The 17,652-nt window shown below is 40.2% G+C and overlaps 1 protein-coding gene across 3 annotated transcripts in view; it reads right to left on the reverse strand.

Moving 5' to 3' along the window:
• Positions 1–527: 527 nt before the first annotated feature.
• Positions 528–17,652, reverse strand: part of TBC1D1 (TBC1 domain family member 1) — a 105,628-nt gene continuing 88,503 nt past the window's right edge. For all 3 annotated transcript variants that reach the window (XM_086464088.1, XM_086464089.1, XM_086464090.1), the window contains 5 exons: positions 10,938–11,182; positions 10,337–10,496; positions 5,909–6,078; positions 2,852–3,022; positions 528–747 (listed from right to left, as the gene is read on the reverse strand). In XM_086464088.1, coding sequence (XP_086320214.1) covers positions 547–747; positions 2,852–3,022; positions 5,909–6,078; positions 10,337–10,496; positions 10,938–11,182 — 947 coding nt within the window. In that variant the 3' untranslated portion in view covers positions 528–546. The remainder of the gene's footprint in view (positions 748–2,851; positions 3,023–5,908; positions 6,079–10,336; positions 10,497–10,937; positions 11,183–17,652) is intronic.

Genomic DNA, 17,652 nt, shown 5'->3' on the forward strand with positions numbered 1-17,652 from the left:
AACATAATTAACAGAACCCAGTCAAGCTGTAGGGGAATTACACTGCCAAAAATATCTCAAGTCCAACCACAAAACCCTCTGTAAATGTCACCACTGCATAGCTGCAATGGGGCAGTCATCCATTCAAAGGTTTTAGACTGCCATGCTTTTTCAAAGGACGTTCTTCTAAAGGATGTGCTATTTAACATGGTGGTGATTACACACAAACAAGTATGTGATGAACATAAAGCACTTAGGTTTAAAAGCACTTACGACATCTTTTACAGTGTATTGTGTATGACTGTACGCACTATTAAGTTTCTCCTGCTTATTATTATGTGGCATCTTACTGTTCATAGTATTTTTACATATTAAGAAGAAAAAGCCTCCTCCCCGAGAAACCAGCTTCTCTGATACGGGAAGCTACCTTGCCCATATCTTGCTTTGCTACTGAAAGGCATGTACAATGAAGGTGACAGTGTCAAATCCCCATGGATCATGACAAAAAGACACAGTTCTTCCCTTTGTTTCTTGCTCAGCTTCTCTGCTCCATTACAACTGTGAAAGTCAGTCAGCATCTATGTGTTCTTGTCTAATAAGTAGAGGCTTCCCATCTGTATCATCGATCTTTTTCCGCATCTCCTCCACTGCTTTCAGCAAAGCTGATCGCTCCTGCTCCAGAGTAAGAATGGACTGCTTCAATTTGCCTTCATTGGTCAATAAAAGCTCCACTGTGGCTTCAAGGTTTTGGATCTTTCCATTAGCCACCTTTCAAAGTAAGAAGAAAGGAGGAGGGGGAGGAAGGAGGGCAAGAAAAAAGAAAGGAAATTCATTAATAACTGAAACCAACTTTAAACTGTTTTTTGAGATACATTAATACATATAAAATACTTTCAAAATGATGAAAAATTGCAAAGGTAAATGCAAGCATTAATGTTATTAGATCTGTGCACTTTAGACTACAACTATGGTTTTGCCTATAACAAGAAACTTCCCTCTCTCAACTTGATTGCTTTGATTAGTTCACCGAAACTCCGAATATAATGCAAAGTAATGAAAGTAGAGAAGTTACTAAGTCTGCAAATTATACACCAAAGAACTGCAGGTTAAGATAAGCCTCTGTATAGGTCAGTTGGGAGACATTTTTGGCCAACCATATTTGTTGAATTCCATGTGCTTTGCAAAGCAAAGACAACCCAGCCTGTTAGCTGCATCCTCATTTCATCTTGACAGTAACTCCAAGAAATGCCAGATTTGGAGGCAGAGGGGGAGAAGCAGATTTAGTGCAATATGCAAATGGACAACACATCTTGAAAAATTCCAAAAATTCTTCTTCGAAAGGCTGCACACAAGGGCATTCTACTCCATGGTGAAACACAGTATTACATCATTCAAACTCATCATATGAGATCTGTAGCTGAGGTACTTTGACAAAAGCAGAGATCTGTCTGGAAGCTTCAGAACTCGGTAAAATTTGGAGACAAGAGCACTGGATGGTCTTGGCTTTCAGGGAAGTATTTGCCTTTCTGATGAGCTCACTGCCCTTCATGTAATTATGGTGGGTTAAAATGTTTAGCCTTTGGGGGCAAAAAATTGACAAACCTTTTCCTCCCATCAGCAATGGGTCACCTTTAACCACAGGAAATAAAGGCTGATGAAGCCCACCTCCAAGACAAAGGGATTGTTCCAACACTACAGACAGTTAAGCTCCCCACTATGACATTAGGCGCCAACTTGCCAGCACTCAGGTGGAGAAGAGCTTTGTAAAAAACTGCTTAGGGCTGCAAGGCCTTTAGGGTCAGAAGTGGGTGGAAGATCCCTCGATGGAGGTATCTATAGAATCTCATCCAATAAATCCCTCTTCTCCATGCTACATTCAACAATTTCCTTGCCCATGAGCCTGAAGCTTTATGAAAATATCTTGCAGAGGAGTATCTCTTCTTCTGACTTCTCTAAGATTCATCTTAGAACCTGAAACAGGTTCAGATCTCACAGGATCAGAATTTACAGCTTAAGCAAATTATTGTTAGGAGAGGCAACCTAAGTCTGCACGGTTGGCTATCTTTAGTCATGACACAGGACCCCTGGCTGAGAAACCTAAACTTATTCCCTCACCTACTCTCTTTTAAAGTCTGTATCTTTTACAATAATCAAGAGGCTTGAAATGTCTGCTTCTTACCCTTGAAGTCCCTTTCTCCATCAAACTAACTGCATCGTCAGAAGTTTTATAACAAATGTCCTGTTATAAATCAGCCAGAAAGCTGACTTCTCGAACAGTTAAGCAAAGAATAAACCCTGCAGAGACCAGGTGTAGTGCCCCTGAAAAAGCGGCAGACTGAACAGGCATTGAGCATATATTAGAAATTAGTATTTCACATATTGTCTAAACAATATGGATAACAGTTTAAAGAAAAATAATCTTGTAAGAAAGAGTATGTCTTTATAGACAATCTATCCCATATCTGATGTATCTCTAAACTGTGACACTGGCATTAGCTTTCCTGTTCGGGAGAGACTAGTATCCCTGCTGTAATAAAGCAGTGACTGAAAACATAAAAATGAAGTTGAGAAAGCACTTTGTGTATTTTTAGTCATCTTCTACAGTTATGATTTTAATTACAAGAGAATTACAACAGAAGAGACAGTGTGATGAATCAACTTTTCACTAATTGCAAGCATATGTTCTATCCACTCTGCTCAGAATTTCTTCTGCATTTAAACTTTAAAGGCTAAACTAAGTAAAACTGCAAGTGGCTATGCTTTAAAGTCACTAAACCAGATGCCAGTCTCTCCTGTGCCTTGGTGTAGGACGGTCTCTTCTGAAAAGGTGGATACATTAGAATGTTAATTAAATATGAAACATAAATTGTACCTGCAGTTCTTCCAGGAGATCAAAGTTTTGTTTGCGCAAGCTACTGTTTGCCTTTTCTAATTTATCCAGTCTCTGATTGTCATTTAAAGATGAATCTATAAGCTCATCCTGAAGCACATGGTATTCAACTTCATAAGCTTGCAACTGTTTGGCAATATCCATTTCAAACACCTGTTGGATACAAATATATTACTAGGTTCTCTGAAGACCAAAACCACAGCTCATTCAATGCTCTAAAATCTATGGATCTAGACTAAAGATATCTAATCACTCTATACAAAAAAAGGACTTAATTTTTGGCATTAATGTTTCCTACTCTGGAAATGGCAAGATTGAGGCATTAGAGTGCAATACATTGGCACTGGATCTACTTTAAAAACTTTGCTACTGATTTGCTGCCTGACTTCAGCAAAATCACTCACACTGAAGTTTTCAAGAAGTGTAGACTTTGTAGGGTACTCCACATCTCAGATTTCAAATTTAATGCATCTCAGTTTGGCATAAACCCTCCTAGACATACTCAGAATTAGACGTCATTTTAGAAAAGTGTGGTCCAAGCTCATGTGCCACATGTACCAGTGCAAGGCTAAACAGAATGAAAGCTTTAAATGAAAACCAGTAAACATTGCTAGGTTTATTTATGATTCTATGATACTCCTAGAAACTGAAAGAAAATGAAATAATCTATCCTTACACTAACATGCTTAAGGAAAACATCATGTAATGTCAAAGTAGATTTCTATTACTGCTAACTATGAATCACTGAAATGAGTGCTCAGTCTTACACATGAATATTAATAAAACCTTTTATTTTAAAAGCGGCTAAATAAATTGAGGTGTACACAGTGACTCAAAGGAAAAAACCTGCTGTTGTATTTTCCTCTTTCTAGGTTTTGGCAAACATCTGCTTTCAAATTATTCAGGAAATGTGACTCTACTGTCCCTGAGCTAGTTATCTCCTCTTAAAGCAGTGAAGAAGGTGGTAAATTAAAAGGACAAGTGTGCCAATCACAGAACATAATAGAAAGAAAAGTTGATTTAAAAACGCATCTGGAAAATAGCCCAAGAATAGAAGTTCAAGGGTTATTCTTTATTTTTAAACCTCTTGTACTTTATTCCTTTGGGAAATTAGCCAAATATAAAATCCTGTCTTAAACACCTGTTGAAATAATAAGAATTATTTCCTATTTTGTTTATCTGATTTGTCTACAAAACTTTAACTGTTGGTTATAGTTAAGAAAAACATCAGTTTATGAAATGTTTCTGACACCCGTTACATATGCTATTAAAAATCTCTCAGTTGTATAGCTGCAGAAAAAACACATACTGAGCACCTAAGTACAGAAATACAGTTTTAATTTGGGTTTGGTTACACATATGGAACTTTCATTTTTCGTAGATCTGAGCATGTCTGGAGAGCACACATTGTGAAATTTCAATAAAACAAATGGTGCCACTCATCAGGGCAGAACGCTAGTTCCTCTCATGACCTCTGCCACTTCTAGCCTCCGTGCTCTTCAGAAGGGAGGGAAATCCCTGCTGTCATACCCAGAGCATCAAATCTGAAAGGGGGGGGGGAATATGAGGCAAATCAAAACCTTGACTTAAAAACTAGCTAACCGAAGGCATGTTAGGGCATGTAAACCAAAGGCCACACTGTGGAAGGCATGAGGAGGATGGGGATTAGCCCAGGAGCTGTGTATGGACTGCAGGGCTGGTCAAACAGCTGCTCTCTTCAAAGGCAGCCCTGATCAAAGTGGGGAAACTGCTCTCCATTCAACTCACTTCTATCTGCCCACTTTAAATTTACAGCAGTCAGAGTTGCCTAAACTCTGCCTATCTCTCCCTCCTGCTGAAAACCAATAGTTCTCTGTAGGTCGCCTAAGCACTGCAAGTCTCTGAAGAGCTGTACACTCCAGGCTTTCAGCCTGGCAGACAACATATGATTCCCTTTGTGCCCTAGAAATCACTTGCTCTCCTTCCCCTCGCACAGGCTTTCTAGTTCTCCCCTCCTTCCTTTGATAGATTGCACTAGAAGCAATTTTTCTGACCTTAATATGACCGCATGTCCCTTGGAAGTTTTGCTGCCAGGGATCAGAAGGGAGCCCCTCGCAGGCGATCTGCAGCGTACCGCGCTGCTGCCTGCTTTCTGTATCAAGCCACAGGCTTTGCAGATCTCCTGCAGCGCTTGGTGAGTGGCAGGTATTTGCAGTTCTGCACAGTACACCCCCCATGTTTTGGTCCACAAATGGCCTTCAGAAAAACAGGCTAAAACCTGTCTTCTATTTGCCTGCTGCAAACTAGGTATCAAATGTAACAGTTAGGGTTTCTAAACAGTCAAGCCTTAACTGCAACAATTTGTGGGTTTTTTTTCAAATTCCATAGTCATCGTCTGGAGCCTCCCACTAGCTTAGCAATATAACATCATTTTCCTTGTCTGCCATTTAAAAATGTATATCAAGGATTTCTAGTTTTTGCTGCCTAGAGTCACTGCTCACTGCATGAGACTGCACTGCCCCACGTACTCCTGGCAGAAATACAAAGGCACTGTTGTAACTTACTGAACCAGCACCATAAACACCAGTATAGACAAAATCAATGTTGGGAGGATTCTAATTTCATTAAGTAAGGTCAACGTTTGTGAGGCTCTTGTAAGTCAATTTTTGCTTCTAAAATGAGACTTGGAGAGCAAGATTATTTGGAGACAGGAAAATTCAGAAGGCTTTTAGACCACCTTGCTGCTTTTTTTGTGGAATGCACTGCGTATGGGCTGTAATATTGCTGCCAGTAACAGAGTCGCATACTTCAACAAAAAAAAAAAGGTCAACTAATTTTCATTAAAGGCTTCATACAGTGACCGTAACCAACATGTAGATGTATGACTATAGAGGTACTATACAAGTCATACGCTTCCAAAAATTTTCAACATCTTCAAAACTATGATAACAGAATTCTCAGCTTGAAGCAACACAATACACTTTGTGGTGTTTCTGTCAAGAACTTGTTAAAAAAGAGCATTCCTTTGCATACTACTCATATGTTTAGATTATTTCATACCTGACTAATGGTCTTTTCCATCTGTACCAAACCCAAGTTGGGGAGAGTGCTTTTAATAAAATCAACAATAGTTTCTAAGTTTTCATGCTGCAGAATCAAGGGCTTGTGGCTTCCCAAAAGGCTTAAAGCCACTTTAAATATAGCCTCTGATCCTTGAAGAAAGAGCATATCTGTGAAAACAAAGAAAAAACAGAGTACATCAAGCAAGCACATCTTTTGACAAGAATATTAAAACAGTAAAACGTCCAAGGACAACAATTTCTCACAGGAGTGATCTGAAGGCTAGATATACTGTGTCAGACGTGCTTTTGTTACTGTGGCTATGGCCTTAGAAGTTTTGTGGGATCAAGATTATTACTGTGAATAGCACACTTGACTAACACAATCAATTATTAATTTGTTTAATGAGTTTTCATCCAAAAAATCAAATTCAAATTTAAGCTGAGTACACGATAAACCAGGTAGTCAAGTTTGTCAGCGCTGCCACTTTTCGTGCATGTAATAGTTTTGAGCTTTTTTTTTCTTTTTTGGGGGAATCTGAATTTGCATAGAATTCTAATCCAATCCCATTTAAAAATCCTAATACAACTGGCAAAAACTACACCTGAAGACACAACTGAAGATCTGAAGTTCTGTTCTCACTTCATTTGGCAGAGAAAGCTACAAAATCTCAATCAAGACAGCACTGAGCAGGAGGCTAAATGCATGCTTTCCAGCAGCCTCAAGTTTCATGTGCATGTGCTTATTTTTAGTACGTGTCTCAACCACTTATGTTAATATTCTAATAACTACGTTAATAAGTACCCTGAAATCTTAGTAATACAGCTTAAGTGTTAATATTGCAGGTGGCCCTGCAATGACAGCACCTGGCATACATTCAAGCACGCTGAAACCACAGTATACAGCGACCTTTCAATGCAACTTCCTTTCTTTTCTTTTCCTTTACAAATTGCCTAGGTCTTTATAGAGGAAAGAAATAGAAGACTGCAATGAAAGCATCAGACGAGAAACCCATCTTCACAAACCCATCTGTCCACAGTATAAACAGCATTGCCCTGCATTTGACTTTCCTGCTACTATAACTCAGAATCTGCTCTCGGTTTTACTGAGGGACTTGCTACAGGCAAAAGCATCTAACATATGAAACAATATAGACAGAGGTGGAAAAGGAAGAGAAGATACCGTGGTTTTATTCCATATTTCCTAAATATATTTTTATTTTTAAAAGGCTTCTCTCTTGTTCTTTCCCTTCTTTGTATTCAAAGCTGGGAATGAAGTCACAATCACTTACAAAGTAGCACAAGGACACCAAATAAACAGTATCTCTTAATGATCAAAAAAGGGAAAGAATAAAGAGAGAAAAAACCCACCACACAGTAAGGGAAACAACTACCAGCAAAACCACAGGTATCTCTGATGTAGTAAAGAACATATGAAAACACTGGCTAACTGCCTTTCTTAGTAAAAGTAACCTCTCTTTCCAAATTTGTATCAGAATAAAATTCCCCCTTGTGCTCTTTTGCTTGTAATGCTGAAGCGATAATTCATTCACTTCTCTCTCTTTCTCTCTCAGAAACAAAAGCACAAGTAACAACTAACCATAAATCTTGCACTTTGCTGCCACTTTTCCTAAAAGTGGTGTAGAATTTTTCAATTCTGATTCAATGTGAAGTCCGAAGGCAGGAATGATTGAAAAGTGGTAACAGAGCAGGCATCTGCCTCAATTCTCTATCAAAACAGAAAACTATGGGAAAATAATTTATAGGGAAAGCTATTAGGACAGAGAATGCCGAAGCACAGCTAGGAGACACAAAGTGAAAGAAACAGAGCTGAAAATAATGCATATTTATGATTCAGCACCTGCCCCATAAAGACACGTAGATTAACTCAAGGTGACCTATAAGTTGTTAATGAATGCCTGTGTGTGCTGAGCTGGTAATATACGGCTGAAATCTCTCTCTCATTTAAAATAGCAAGTACTTAACAAAGACCTGTTTGTTATCCACTCCCCACGCTTCCCGTTAAGTGGGCTGCCAGCCAGCGACAATACAGAGAAGGTACCCAAATTAATGTCAGCATGACTGGCAGCCTACAGGGTTAAAAAAAATCAAGTTTTATTTACAATCTTGAAACAAAATAAACACTATTCTACCAAGTCTCCTCCATTAATAGGTAAGCAGGGGTATCAAAGAACACATCTTTGTTAACTCCGTACTTTCATTAGCTCCTGCTGAAGAGAAGTGTTGAAAGTTTGAACAGATAATTAAAAAATTAAAAGGAGTTTTGGTGTACTCATAAAACAGCCTTTGCATTAACCTCTTTCTAGCCCACTTCTTTTACATATTACTTGTAAGCTGCTTGCAACAAGTACACTCTATGGAAATCTAAAGAAAGTGGTCTGTAACAATTATATTATTAAATAGCAACAGAGCTTCAAATATCGAGTTCAGAGATACCATGTTAGAAAACTGCAGTCTTAGTAACCTACAAATGAGTTACTTTAGCATTAAAAGGCAACTTCTTTCATCACAAGGGTTCTAGTAAGTGAGCAATGAAAATGTACGCATGTTCAGCAAAAGTGTGTGAACACATGGGTCAGAACTGATCAGATCCTGACTTGCCATGCTGCTAACAACACCTGCTAGCAAAGTGACAGCTCTAGCTTTTTTTATGTTTACAGCTGTGTTTCGGAGCCTTCACCATGGGTGAAGATTAGATTTTATCTTCTAATGTAAAAGAACGTCCAATGTTCTCGACTCACGTAGTTCCAATAAACGCTGTTTTAATGTAACTACTAAATACTTCAAAACATTAAAACCCGCAAGTGCTGGCCATGCTGGCGTTTCTCTCTAAAAAACATCAGAAATTTTTAAGAGGTGACAGTTTCAGTCACACATGCTTTTCTGTTCTTGACCTAAAATCAGTCCTGTGAAGATCACGTACCTACACTTTCTATTCTAATGTAAAATCTTTGCTTTCTAAAGCCCTAAAATCCTCCAATGACAGACAAAATATTAACCTGTGTATTAAGGCAGAAATCCAAATACACTGCATACACAAGGCACTTTTATACCCTCACTGCAGTCAATTGTCCAATTCAAAGACTTTTCTTATCATGTACGATATTATGAATGATCAAGAATAACTGGAAGATGAGCTGGTTACAAACTCAGCATACAACACTGGCACACAGCACTTCATTTAATTCCTACAGATTATTAATGTCAGATAGATACTTGTTGATGTATGTTAGCCTACTTTGAACTGTTCCAGGAAAAAATAAAATAAAATGCTGTTTTCCCTGGAGTTAAGATGCTAATCACAGGACATATAGTTCTACTTAGCTATACACCTCACCATTATTTCATCTAGCACTACTTTTGGCATGTTCTTAAAGAGAAACAGGACAGGATTCTTGTTGGTTCTTCTTGGAGTCTATATTCATTATTTGTTATTGTGGTAGATGAGACTATAATTTTTTAAGTCAGAAAAGTACCAATACTAATACCCTAATAAAGAATTGCTTCATTACACCTCTTAAGTGAGACTAAGAAAAATAAAAACAGCTTCTCAGGAAGCAGGAGGAAAGTTCCAATCCACTCTGGTCTTTATGGATGATCCAGTATCATATAAAGAAATTGGAAAACAAACAACTGAAAAGTAAATAAAGCATCTTCTCAAATACCAAACAAATAACCTATAGTATAAACATCCAAAAGATAACATCAAGGCAAATTCTTAATTGGAATTTAACTTAAAAAAGTGAACTTTATTTCTGTAGATTCTAAAAATAGGTAGTAGAAGTGACTTTAGAGCCTAAACCCCATTTGCTTCCAAACATTTTTGGAAAGTGAGATTATCATTCAGGTTAAAATTGTAAGGATAAGAAACACTAGTTTAAAAGCCCTATGTTTATGCAGAGTAAATCCATGACTAAACTGCAAGGGCCATCTCTGGGTGTGTTTTAAAAACATAACCCTCAAAATAATTTTCCATTGACACTGTTGGAGACAATGATAATGGAGTAAATGTATATATTACTCAGATGATGCCTTTGTTACATCTCTTTTCAGCTTGAAACTAACATTGTTGGTGTTGAAGTGCCACTGCCACAACACCATGACTTCATGGTATCAAATTTTACATCCTCTCTGCAGGTGGTTAAAGGGTGGGAAAAGGTAACAATGAGAATGAAAAGACAGGACAGATTGTGACTGTCATATGCTTTCCTCCTCACTCTTTCCATTTTACTGTAAATACTACACGCTCCGTAAAATCACCTCTGTTGTTGTTTTGTTCAGCAATAGTAAGTAAAATATTTCTCCTGGGTGTCTGAAACAGGTTCAATAATAATGCTGTTCCTAGTAACAGGATTCCAAATATAAGATTCCAATAAAAAGAACAGATAGAAGTTTTATGAAGAGTTACCAAACACTCTGGCTACAAATCCAAGGGGAAACTGGGAGGCAAACATAGTGAGAAACCATGGAGCAGCATAGAGGCTGGGGCCAATCTCATGTTCCTCTAAGTGGTTATAGAGATCTCGATGGTAGTCATGAAGAAGTCGGGACAGTTGATACATCTGGATCTGCACGCAATAAGAGCAAAGAGATTAAAGATAAACATGTTTTAACACTCATACAAGCAAAGTCCATGCTTCACACTCATTAGAAAGAGTGAAAGACATTTATCAATTGACATTTGGATGGAATTGTGTGAAAAGAAATACTCAGAAGCCATCGAAAAGACCCAGGATAAGTCACCTGTGAGCCTACAAGCAGCTCATCTGCAGGGTCATTTGAACCCCATACAACACCTAACAGAATTCTTCCTATTTATGGTTTTCATAGTTTCCCTAGTAGCCTTTTTATCTGAAACTAATGCATTTAAGATGACGTATTCTTTTCCCAGATTATCTTTCCCCACTTTGGAGAACTGAATTTAAATTCAAGCCCAGATTTTTGCTATCTGTATTGTATTACTATAATTTAACATTAGCATCCTTTTATTAGAAAAATTGAAATCATACCTGTAAAATTGTCATGTCAGGGCGGTATTGTTTTCTCAGGCCCATGTCAAACATAAGAAACTTCAGCATTTTAAAAGCATCTTCTTCACTCATATGAAGTAGTAGAACTCCTGCTACAAAACTAAGGCCCTGGCAATATCCTACTTCCTGGTCCAGAAGTGAATAGGCCTTCAAAATATTGTAGAGTGACAGCTGCCCAGCTCCCAGCTGCGCTGAGAAGTACGGATGTGTTGGAAATGTGCGCCCTGTAAAAATAGCTGAAGTTAGCAACTTAAACTAAAAAATAAACAATCAAAAACCCTAACTTGCCATGTTATCAAATTAAACAGTCTTTCAAAAGGTAGATTCTTTTGAAAGGTAGATTCTGAGTCAACACACAGGAAGACCATGAGAAAGTTACTGATACAAAACAACTGACTTTTATACTCTACTACTGTTTTGTTACAGTAGTTGAAAAATCAATTTAGTAATTGTCAGGGAGATGGGGACAGTCTGTTGTTTGGAACACTGAGTAACTGTTTCTTAAGACCGGCCCTTGATCAGTTTGTTAAAGCACTTGTAGGGGCTGGTGGCCTACGATAGTGGGAGACTTGATTCAGTGGCTTGACGAGTCATCCAGCCCTATTTTCTTGATTAAAAAGTGTCAGCTTTTAGGATCCAGGCACAGACAGAATATCTGAGCTCTGTGGGTTGGGGACCCTTCACCTTCTCTTTTCTTCTGGTCTTTTTTTTCCAGTAAATATGTCTCTTGTCACCTCCTTCCTTGCCTTGTTTCCTCCCAGTCTTACGGGTCCTTTCTCCTTTCCTGCAGCATGAAGCTCAGACTCCTCCACGAGCTGATTCAGTTCACTAACCTGGCAGAAGAATCCCCTTTTACATGGGGTTAGTTGTTCTGCCCTGTTGCTCTAGCAGGCGTCCCATGAGCATTAGCACAAGTGACAAGTGCTTGGAGAGTGGGAGTCGGTTGTTAGAGCAAAACTTTCTCTTGGTAGCAATGTGCTTTGGAGCTATTCTCCACACCTCTTTAAATCCCACCCTAAGGTAAACTATACTAATTGTAGAGCTGCAGAAGCACAGCTGAGACATTTCCAGTTCTTCAGTTCTAGACAAGATGATGAATTCCATCCGCAGACTGTCTTATCTGTAAAAATAATTTCACACAGAGCTGGGACACATATGTTCTTAAACCAAACCAATCCAACTAGGTACCTTATACAACCAGTTCAACCCACAGTATTTACTCATGAGTAAAAACTCAATTTGTCTTTTTTTGTGTGCAGCCCTTACAATATCAAGAATTGTGTAGCTATATATGTGCTATGATATATACTATATTGTATCAGAGCGCATCTAGCAGAGGCAGCCAACAGACACAGCACTTTATGCAGCAGTTTCTGGGCTTTGCTTCTTTGTGCTTTTGAGCATCTGGATACTTTGTTCAGGATTTTCAGGGTACTCCTGGGAATCTGAGAGTACTGCTGGTGGCAGGTAAGGCTGAGGCCATGGTAAGGTAGCTCTGCAGCTTCTAACCAACCCCTGTCAGCTGCCCTTGATGACAAGGTGCCTGTAGCCTTTGTTCTAGCTGATCGCTGATTACGGATTGTCCTTAACCACCTGGACAATGGGGAAGAGAGCACCCTCAGCAAGTCTGCAGATGAGACAAAACTGGGAGGAGTGGCAGATAGACCAGAGGGTCGTGCTGCCATTCAGAGGGACCTCGACAGGCTGGAGAAATGAGCTGAATGGAACTTCATGAAGTTCAGCAAAGGGAAGTGCAAAAATCCTGTATCTGGGGAGGAACAACACCATGTGCCAGTACATGCTGGGGGCCACCCAGCAGGAAAGCAGCTTTGCAGAAAAAGATCTGGGGGTCCTGGTGGTTGCTAAGTTGAACATGAGCCAGCAACATGCCCTTGCAGCAACGAAGGCTAAAGGCATCCTGGGCTAAAAGTTGAGGCAGGTGATCTTTCCCTCTACTCTAGATGAGGCCACAAGAGAGATAGGGACATACTGGAGAGAGTCCAGCAAAGGGCCACTAAGATGATGAATGGCCTGGAGCATCTCATGAGGAAAGGCTGAGAGAGCTGGAACTGTTTAGCCTAGAGAATAAAAAGGTCAGGATGGAGGGGGGTGGGAATCTTATCAATGTGCACAAATATCCTGTGGGAGGGAATGAAGAGGAAGGAGCCAGGCTCTTCTCAGTAGCACCCACTGACAGGACAAGAGGCAACGGGCACAAACTGAAACACAAGAAATCGCACCTAATATAAGACAAAAATCTTTTTTTCTGTTGTAAGCGTTGCCAGACACTGGCACTGGCTGCTCAGAGAGGTTGTGGAGTCTCCATCTACGGACATATTCAAAACCTGAGCAAACACGGTCCTAGGCAACCTGCTCCACATGATCCTGCTAGATGATCTCAAGAGTTCCCTTCCAACCTCAACCACTCTGTGATTCTGCGAGCAGAGATATTAAAGGCTTTACTTGCACAGTTTTTTTTTTTAAAACTTTTCCAAAAGGGAGTATTTTAATTTCTAGGAAAAAAAACCCTGCCCCTATCAGATTTCCCCTGTGAAATACCTCAATGGAGAAGAAATTTGAATACTTCTTTTGTTCTAGTATTAAGTGGAGCTTGTTTTTTGGTTGCCCACTTGTTAAATACCACCCCACCCTTTAGCTCCTGGAATGTTGCTGTGCTGCCAGATAATATCAGACCTCCTGTTACAGGAAGACAAAGCCCGGGGCAGAGTCCTTCTGCCATCTGGTAGCTGCTCCAGCCTGTCACATGGGACACTGACATTCAGTTCCTGAGCAGGTCTCCCGTGGCCTGGCTGTCATAGAGTTGAATGTTACAGAAATATTTCTAACTTCCAAATGAGAAGGAGCTTGTGTTTCTTTGCAAAGGAAGCCTCTGCCTGAATGACAAGTCTGAAGGCAGACCTGTACTGCCTCACTCACGCAGAAAGGCTCCTTTCATGTAAGTCACGAAGAAAAGTTACAAGCTGAGCAAGAACAAAAATGAAAAGAAGTTCTAAAAACAGTAAATGGAAGAGGAGCAGACTCACAATGTGATTTGTTTCTGAGTGCCCTGGTGATGACTTAACTAAGACTTCTAGCTTTTACTTAGGAGCGAACAAGTTCCAGGCCTGCTGAGAAGAGACTAAATGAACTGCGATACCTCAAGAGTGCCAGAATGAGAAAGTACGTATCTATACTGTTTTATTTTTGAACTGTAATAAACCAAAACACAATTTTCTACAGCGTTCAGCAAACACTCAGTGATGAGTACAGTGGTTTCCTACACCAGTAGCATCTGGAAGTCAGTTTACCCTACCTTAGTGAGAGAAGAAATCGTTTACTGAGCATGACTTTGGTGTTCAGGACCTGAAACATCCAGTGACTGCAGCGGTTGCACAAGTGGGGCCACAAAAGGAAACAGACAAAAAAGCCTTCAGGGAATTGTGGCTTTGTTCTTGTCCATGTAATGAAATAGCACTGTGACACGTAAACTGAGACAGGAAAGCGGCTGCTGTATCTTACCTCTGCATCCAGATGAGCACTTCTGTCCTCGTTCTCAGGAAGCACTATCTACAGCTGAAGATGCACTGATTCAACTAAGTGTGAGTGATACTATTGCAGCTTTGGCTCATACTATGTTAGCAAGAGCTCTTTAGCTTAATTTAGGAAAGCTTTTGAAAATATTCTAACTACATGTTACAAGAACATAGGTTTTTTGCTCAGGGGAGAAGTGCCTGCTTTCAGAAGGATTCTTAAAGATTTAAGAGAAAATGCTTCTGATAGCCTCAAGCAGCACAAGTCAGAACATGCAAATTCCTTCTAGCCACCTATCCAGTTATGCTGTCTTTTACTGTGCAGCACTACTTATTTCCATGTGAATCACCAGGAACCTAGGAAGTCTTCAGCTTCCAAGTTTCATCTTACTGAAATAATAAGGCCCAATCCTTCCCCCAGCAAATGGGCAAATAGCTCCCCAGCAAAAACAACACTTTGCATGAAAACCACCATGAAGTTACCAATTTGCCAACACATGCAGTCATTTGTTTCTACAAGCAGAGCACACGGCTGAGAAAGTATTCGTGTGCAGAACCAGGCAGAAAATATGAACAGCTTGCTGAGCCAGCAAGCCCTAGTCTGCTGTGTGAGCCAACCAAACTCAGACTGACTGTGCTCCCTACTGTCCAGGAGCTGTCCCATCCCTCTCCCCACTGCTCAAGGTGTTCAATTCACTAACCCAGCACAAAACTACTCACTCCTTGCTGAGGCACTCCAGTGCTACAGAATCCCAACATTCATTGCCAGGCGTTATCAACACCAGGTATGCTGACTTGACCGGTAGGTACTTGCTAGTGAACGATCTCTAGTTGCACATAAATGTCCCTCTCAAAAACAAAAGACTGCTTCTGGCACTGTGCGATCCAGCGGAACTCCTAGAACCAGAGTGACAAAGTCTAGAGGGAAACAACTTACCTACATTGCAACTGCCTATTCCCAGCTGGCATTAAGACTCCTTGGAGTGTTACTTTCCCAGTGCCAAGTCAAAACCTGGCAGGCCTGTCAAGTAGGGGAAAGTGAAGGTAGCATTGACCATCACCCTCCCTGCCTCACCTCATGCCAGTTTCTGCAGAAACATACCTGTTCCGCCAGATTTTTGTTTTCTATGCACTGCCTTGAGATTTTGAATCGCTTTACCAAGTGTTACAAAAAAAAAGGAGAAAATATTCTCATTTACCATATAAAATTTAGGTCACCATCTAAACTTGACAAATCTTCTCACAGTTCAGTATGCATTGAAGATAGTCTGCACACTGAGTTATTAAGAAACAGGTGCTTCTGGACAGCTCTAGGTATAGGTGATCCCTCATCAGGCAATTCTTCCATGTGGAAGAAAGGGGTTACAATGAAAAATACTCAAATACCATTTGAGTAGTAATAAAGAGCAGAAGTATGATGGGGTAACTGTACTACTCTACAGAAAACATGTAAATGAAAATAATAGAATAGGTATTAATAATTCAGATCAAACCAAGTACCTATTTTCCCATAAATTTTTATCATTCTACCATGTGACATTCAGTTACTTGCAGTGCATAACTTCCTGTGATGGAATTTTTCATGGCAAATTCATTTAATCAGACTTAGTGATCATGGAACTCTTAAATTGCCCCATACAACTCATAGAATCATAGAATAGTTTGGGTTGGAAGGGACCCTGCAGTGGGCAGGGACATCTTCAGCTAGATCACATTGCTCAGAGCCCCGTCCAACCTGACCTTGAATGCTTCCAGGGCTGGGGCTTCTACAACCTCTCTGGGCAACCTGTTCCAGTGTTTCACCATCCTCATTGTAAAAAATGTCTTCCTTATATCTAGTCTAAATCTACCCTCTTTTAGTTTAAAACCATTACTCCTTGTCCTATGGCATCAGGCCCTGCTAAAAAGATTGCCCCCATCTTTCTTATGGGCCCCCTTTAAGTACTGGAAGGCTGCTAGAAGGTCTCCCTGGAGCCTTCTCTTCTCCAGGCTGAACAACCCCAACTCTCTCAGCCTGTCCTCACAGGGCAAGTGCTCCAGCCCCCGATGATTTTTGTGGCCCTCCTCTGGACTCGCTCCAACAGGTCCATGTCTTTCCTGCACTGAGGACTCCAGAGCTGGACGCAGTACTCCAGGTGGGGTCTCACCAGAGCAGAGTAGAGGGCGAGAATCCCCTCCCTCGACCTGCTGGCCACACTTCTTTTGATGGAACTCAGGATGCGACTGGCTTTCTGGGCTGCAAGTGCACATTGCCGGGTCATTTCCAGCTTTTCTTCCACCACTCCTCAGACTCAAACCACAAACCACTCAACACAAGCCTGTTATAAGTTCTATCATGCTCTGGAAGACATTATTTTTTCCCCTTTATTTGGAAAGAGCACAATGAACACTGAGTTCAGTGTGGGATTATCCTACAAACAAGACCTGGGATCCTCTTGGAAAAAACACCAGCTCTTGGTTTCTCAGACAACAAACTGAATTAAAATATCCAAGGGATGAGAAAATACTATCTTAAAAAATACCCACAACTGTACATTCATGAAGATAATCTGTAGAATCTGTAAAACCTTCTAATTCAGCCATATACCAGTGAGGCATTTTAAACTTGCACCGGATGGCTTACATGCAAACACAAACACTTTTGCCTGGGAAAGGTTAGACATGTGAACATCTGACTCCACAGTTGTATATAATTGAATAATTACTGTCATGTTAGAAATGCTTTAATGACTGCAATAGATTCCACAGAACACTTGACCCAGCTGAGGAGCAGCCATGGACTGCTTGGATGCAGGACTGAAAAGGGAACAGCCTTCATGAGGGAAGATGAAGAGGATGCCAAAAAGTACTTCTGTGAGGTCTATGAAACAAACAGTTGACTTGTGGGAGCTTCTGAGATGGAGAGGTTGCTGGTACTGATACGGACCTTAACAAAACCATCAGGAGCAGCAGCAAGGATTGACAATAACAACGTTTAATACTGATCCACATCTTACAGAGCATACCAACTTTTGGTCTTACTAAATGTTCCCGGCTTTGTTATGGTCTTAGTCTGGCAGTGCAAGAGTCAATCAGTGAAACACAATCTCACACAAGGGAACTAAAAGTGATAAAGGAAGAGGACCAGGAAAAGTAGAAGGAAGAGTTAAGGATGTAATAATTTT

Source organism: Leptosomus discolor, chromosome 4 (genome assembly GCF_034619465.1).
Source record: "Leptosomus discolor isolate bLepDis1 chromosome 4, bLepDis1.hap2, whole genome shotgun sequence".
NCBI lineage: Eukaryota > Metazoa > Chordata > Aves > Leptosomiformes > Leptosomidae > Leptosomus > Leptosomus discolor.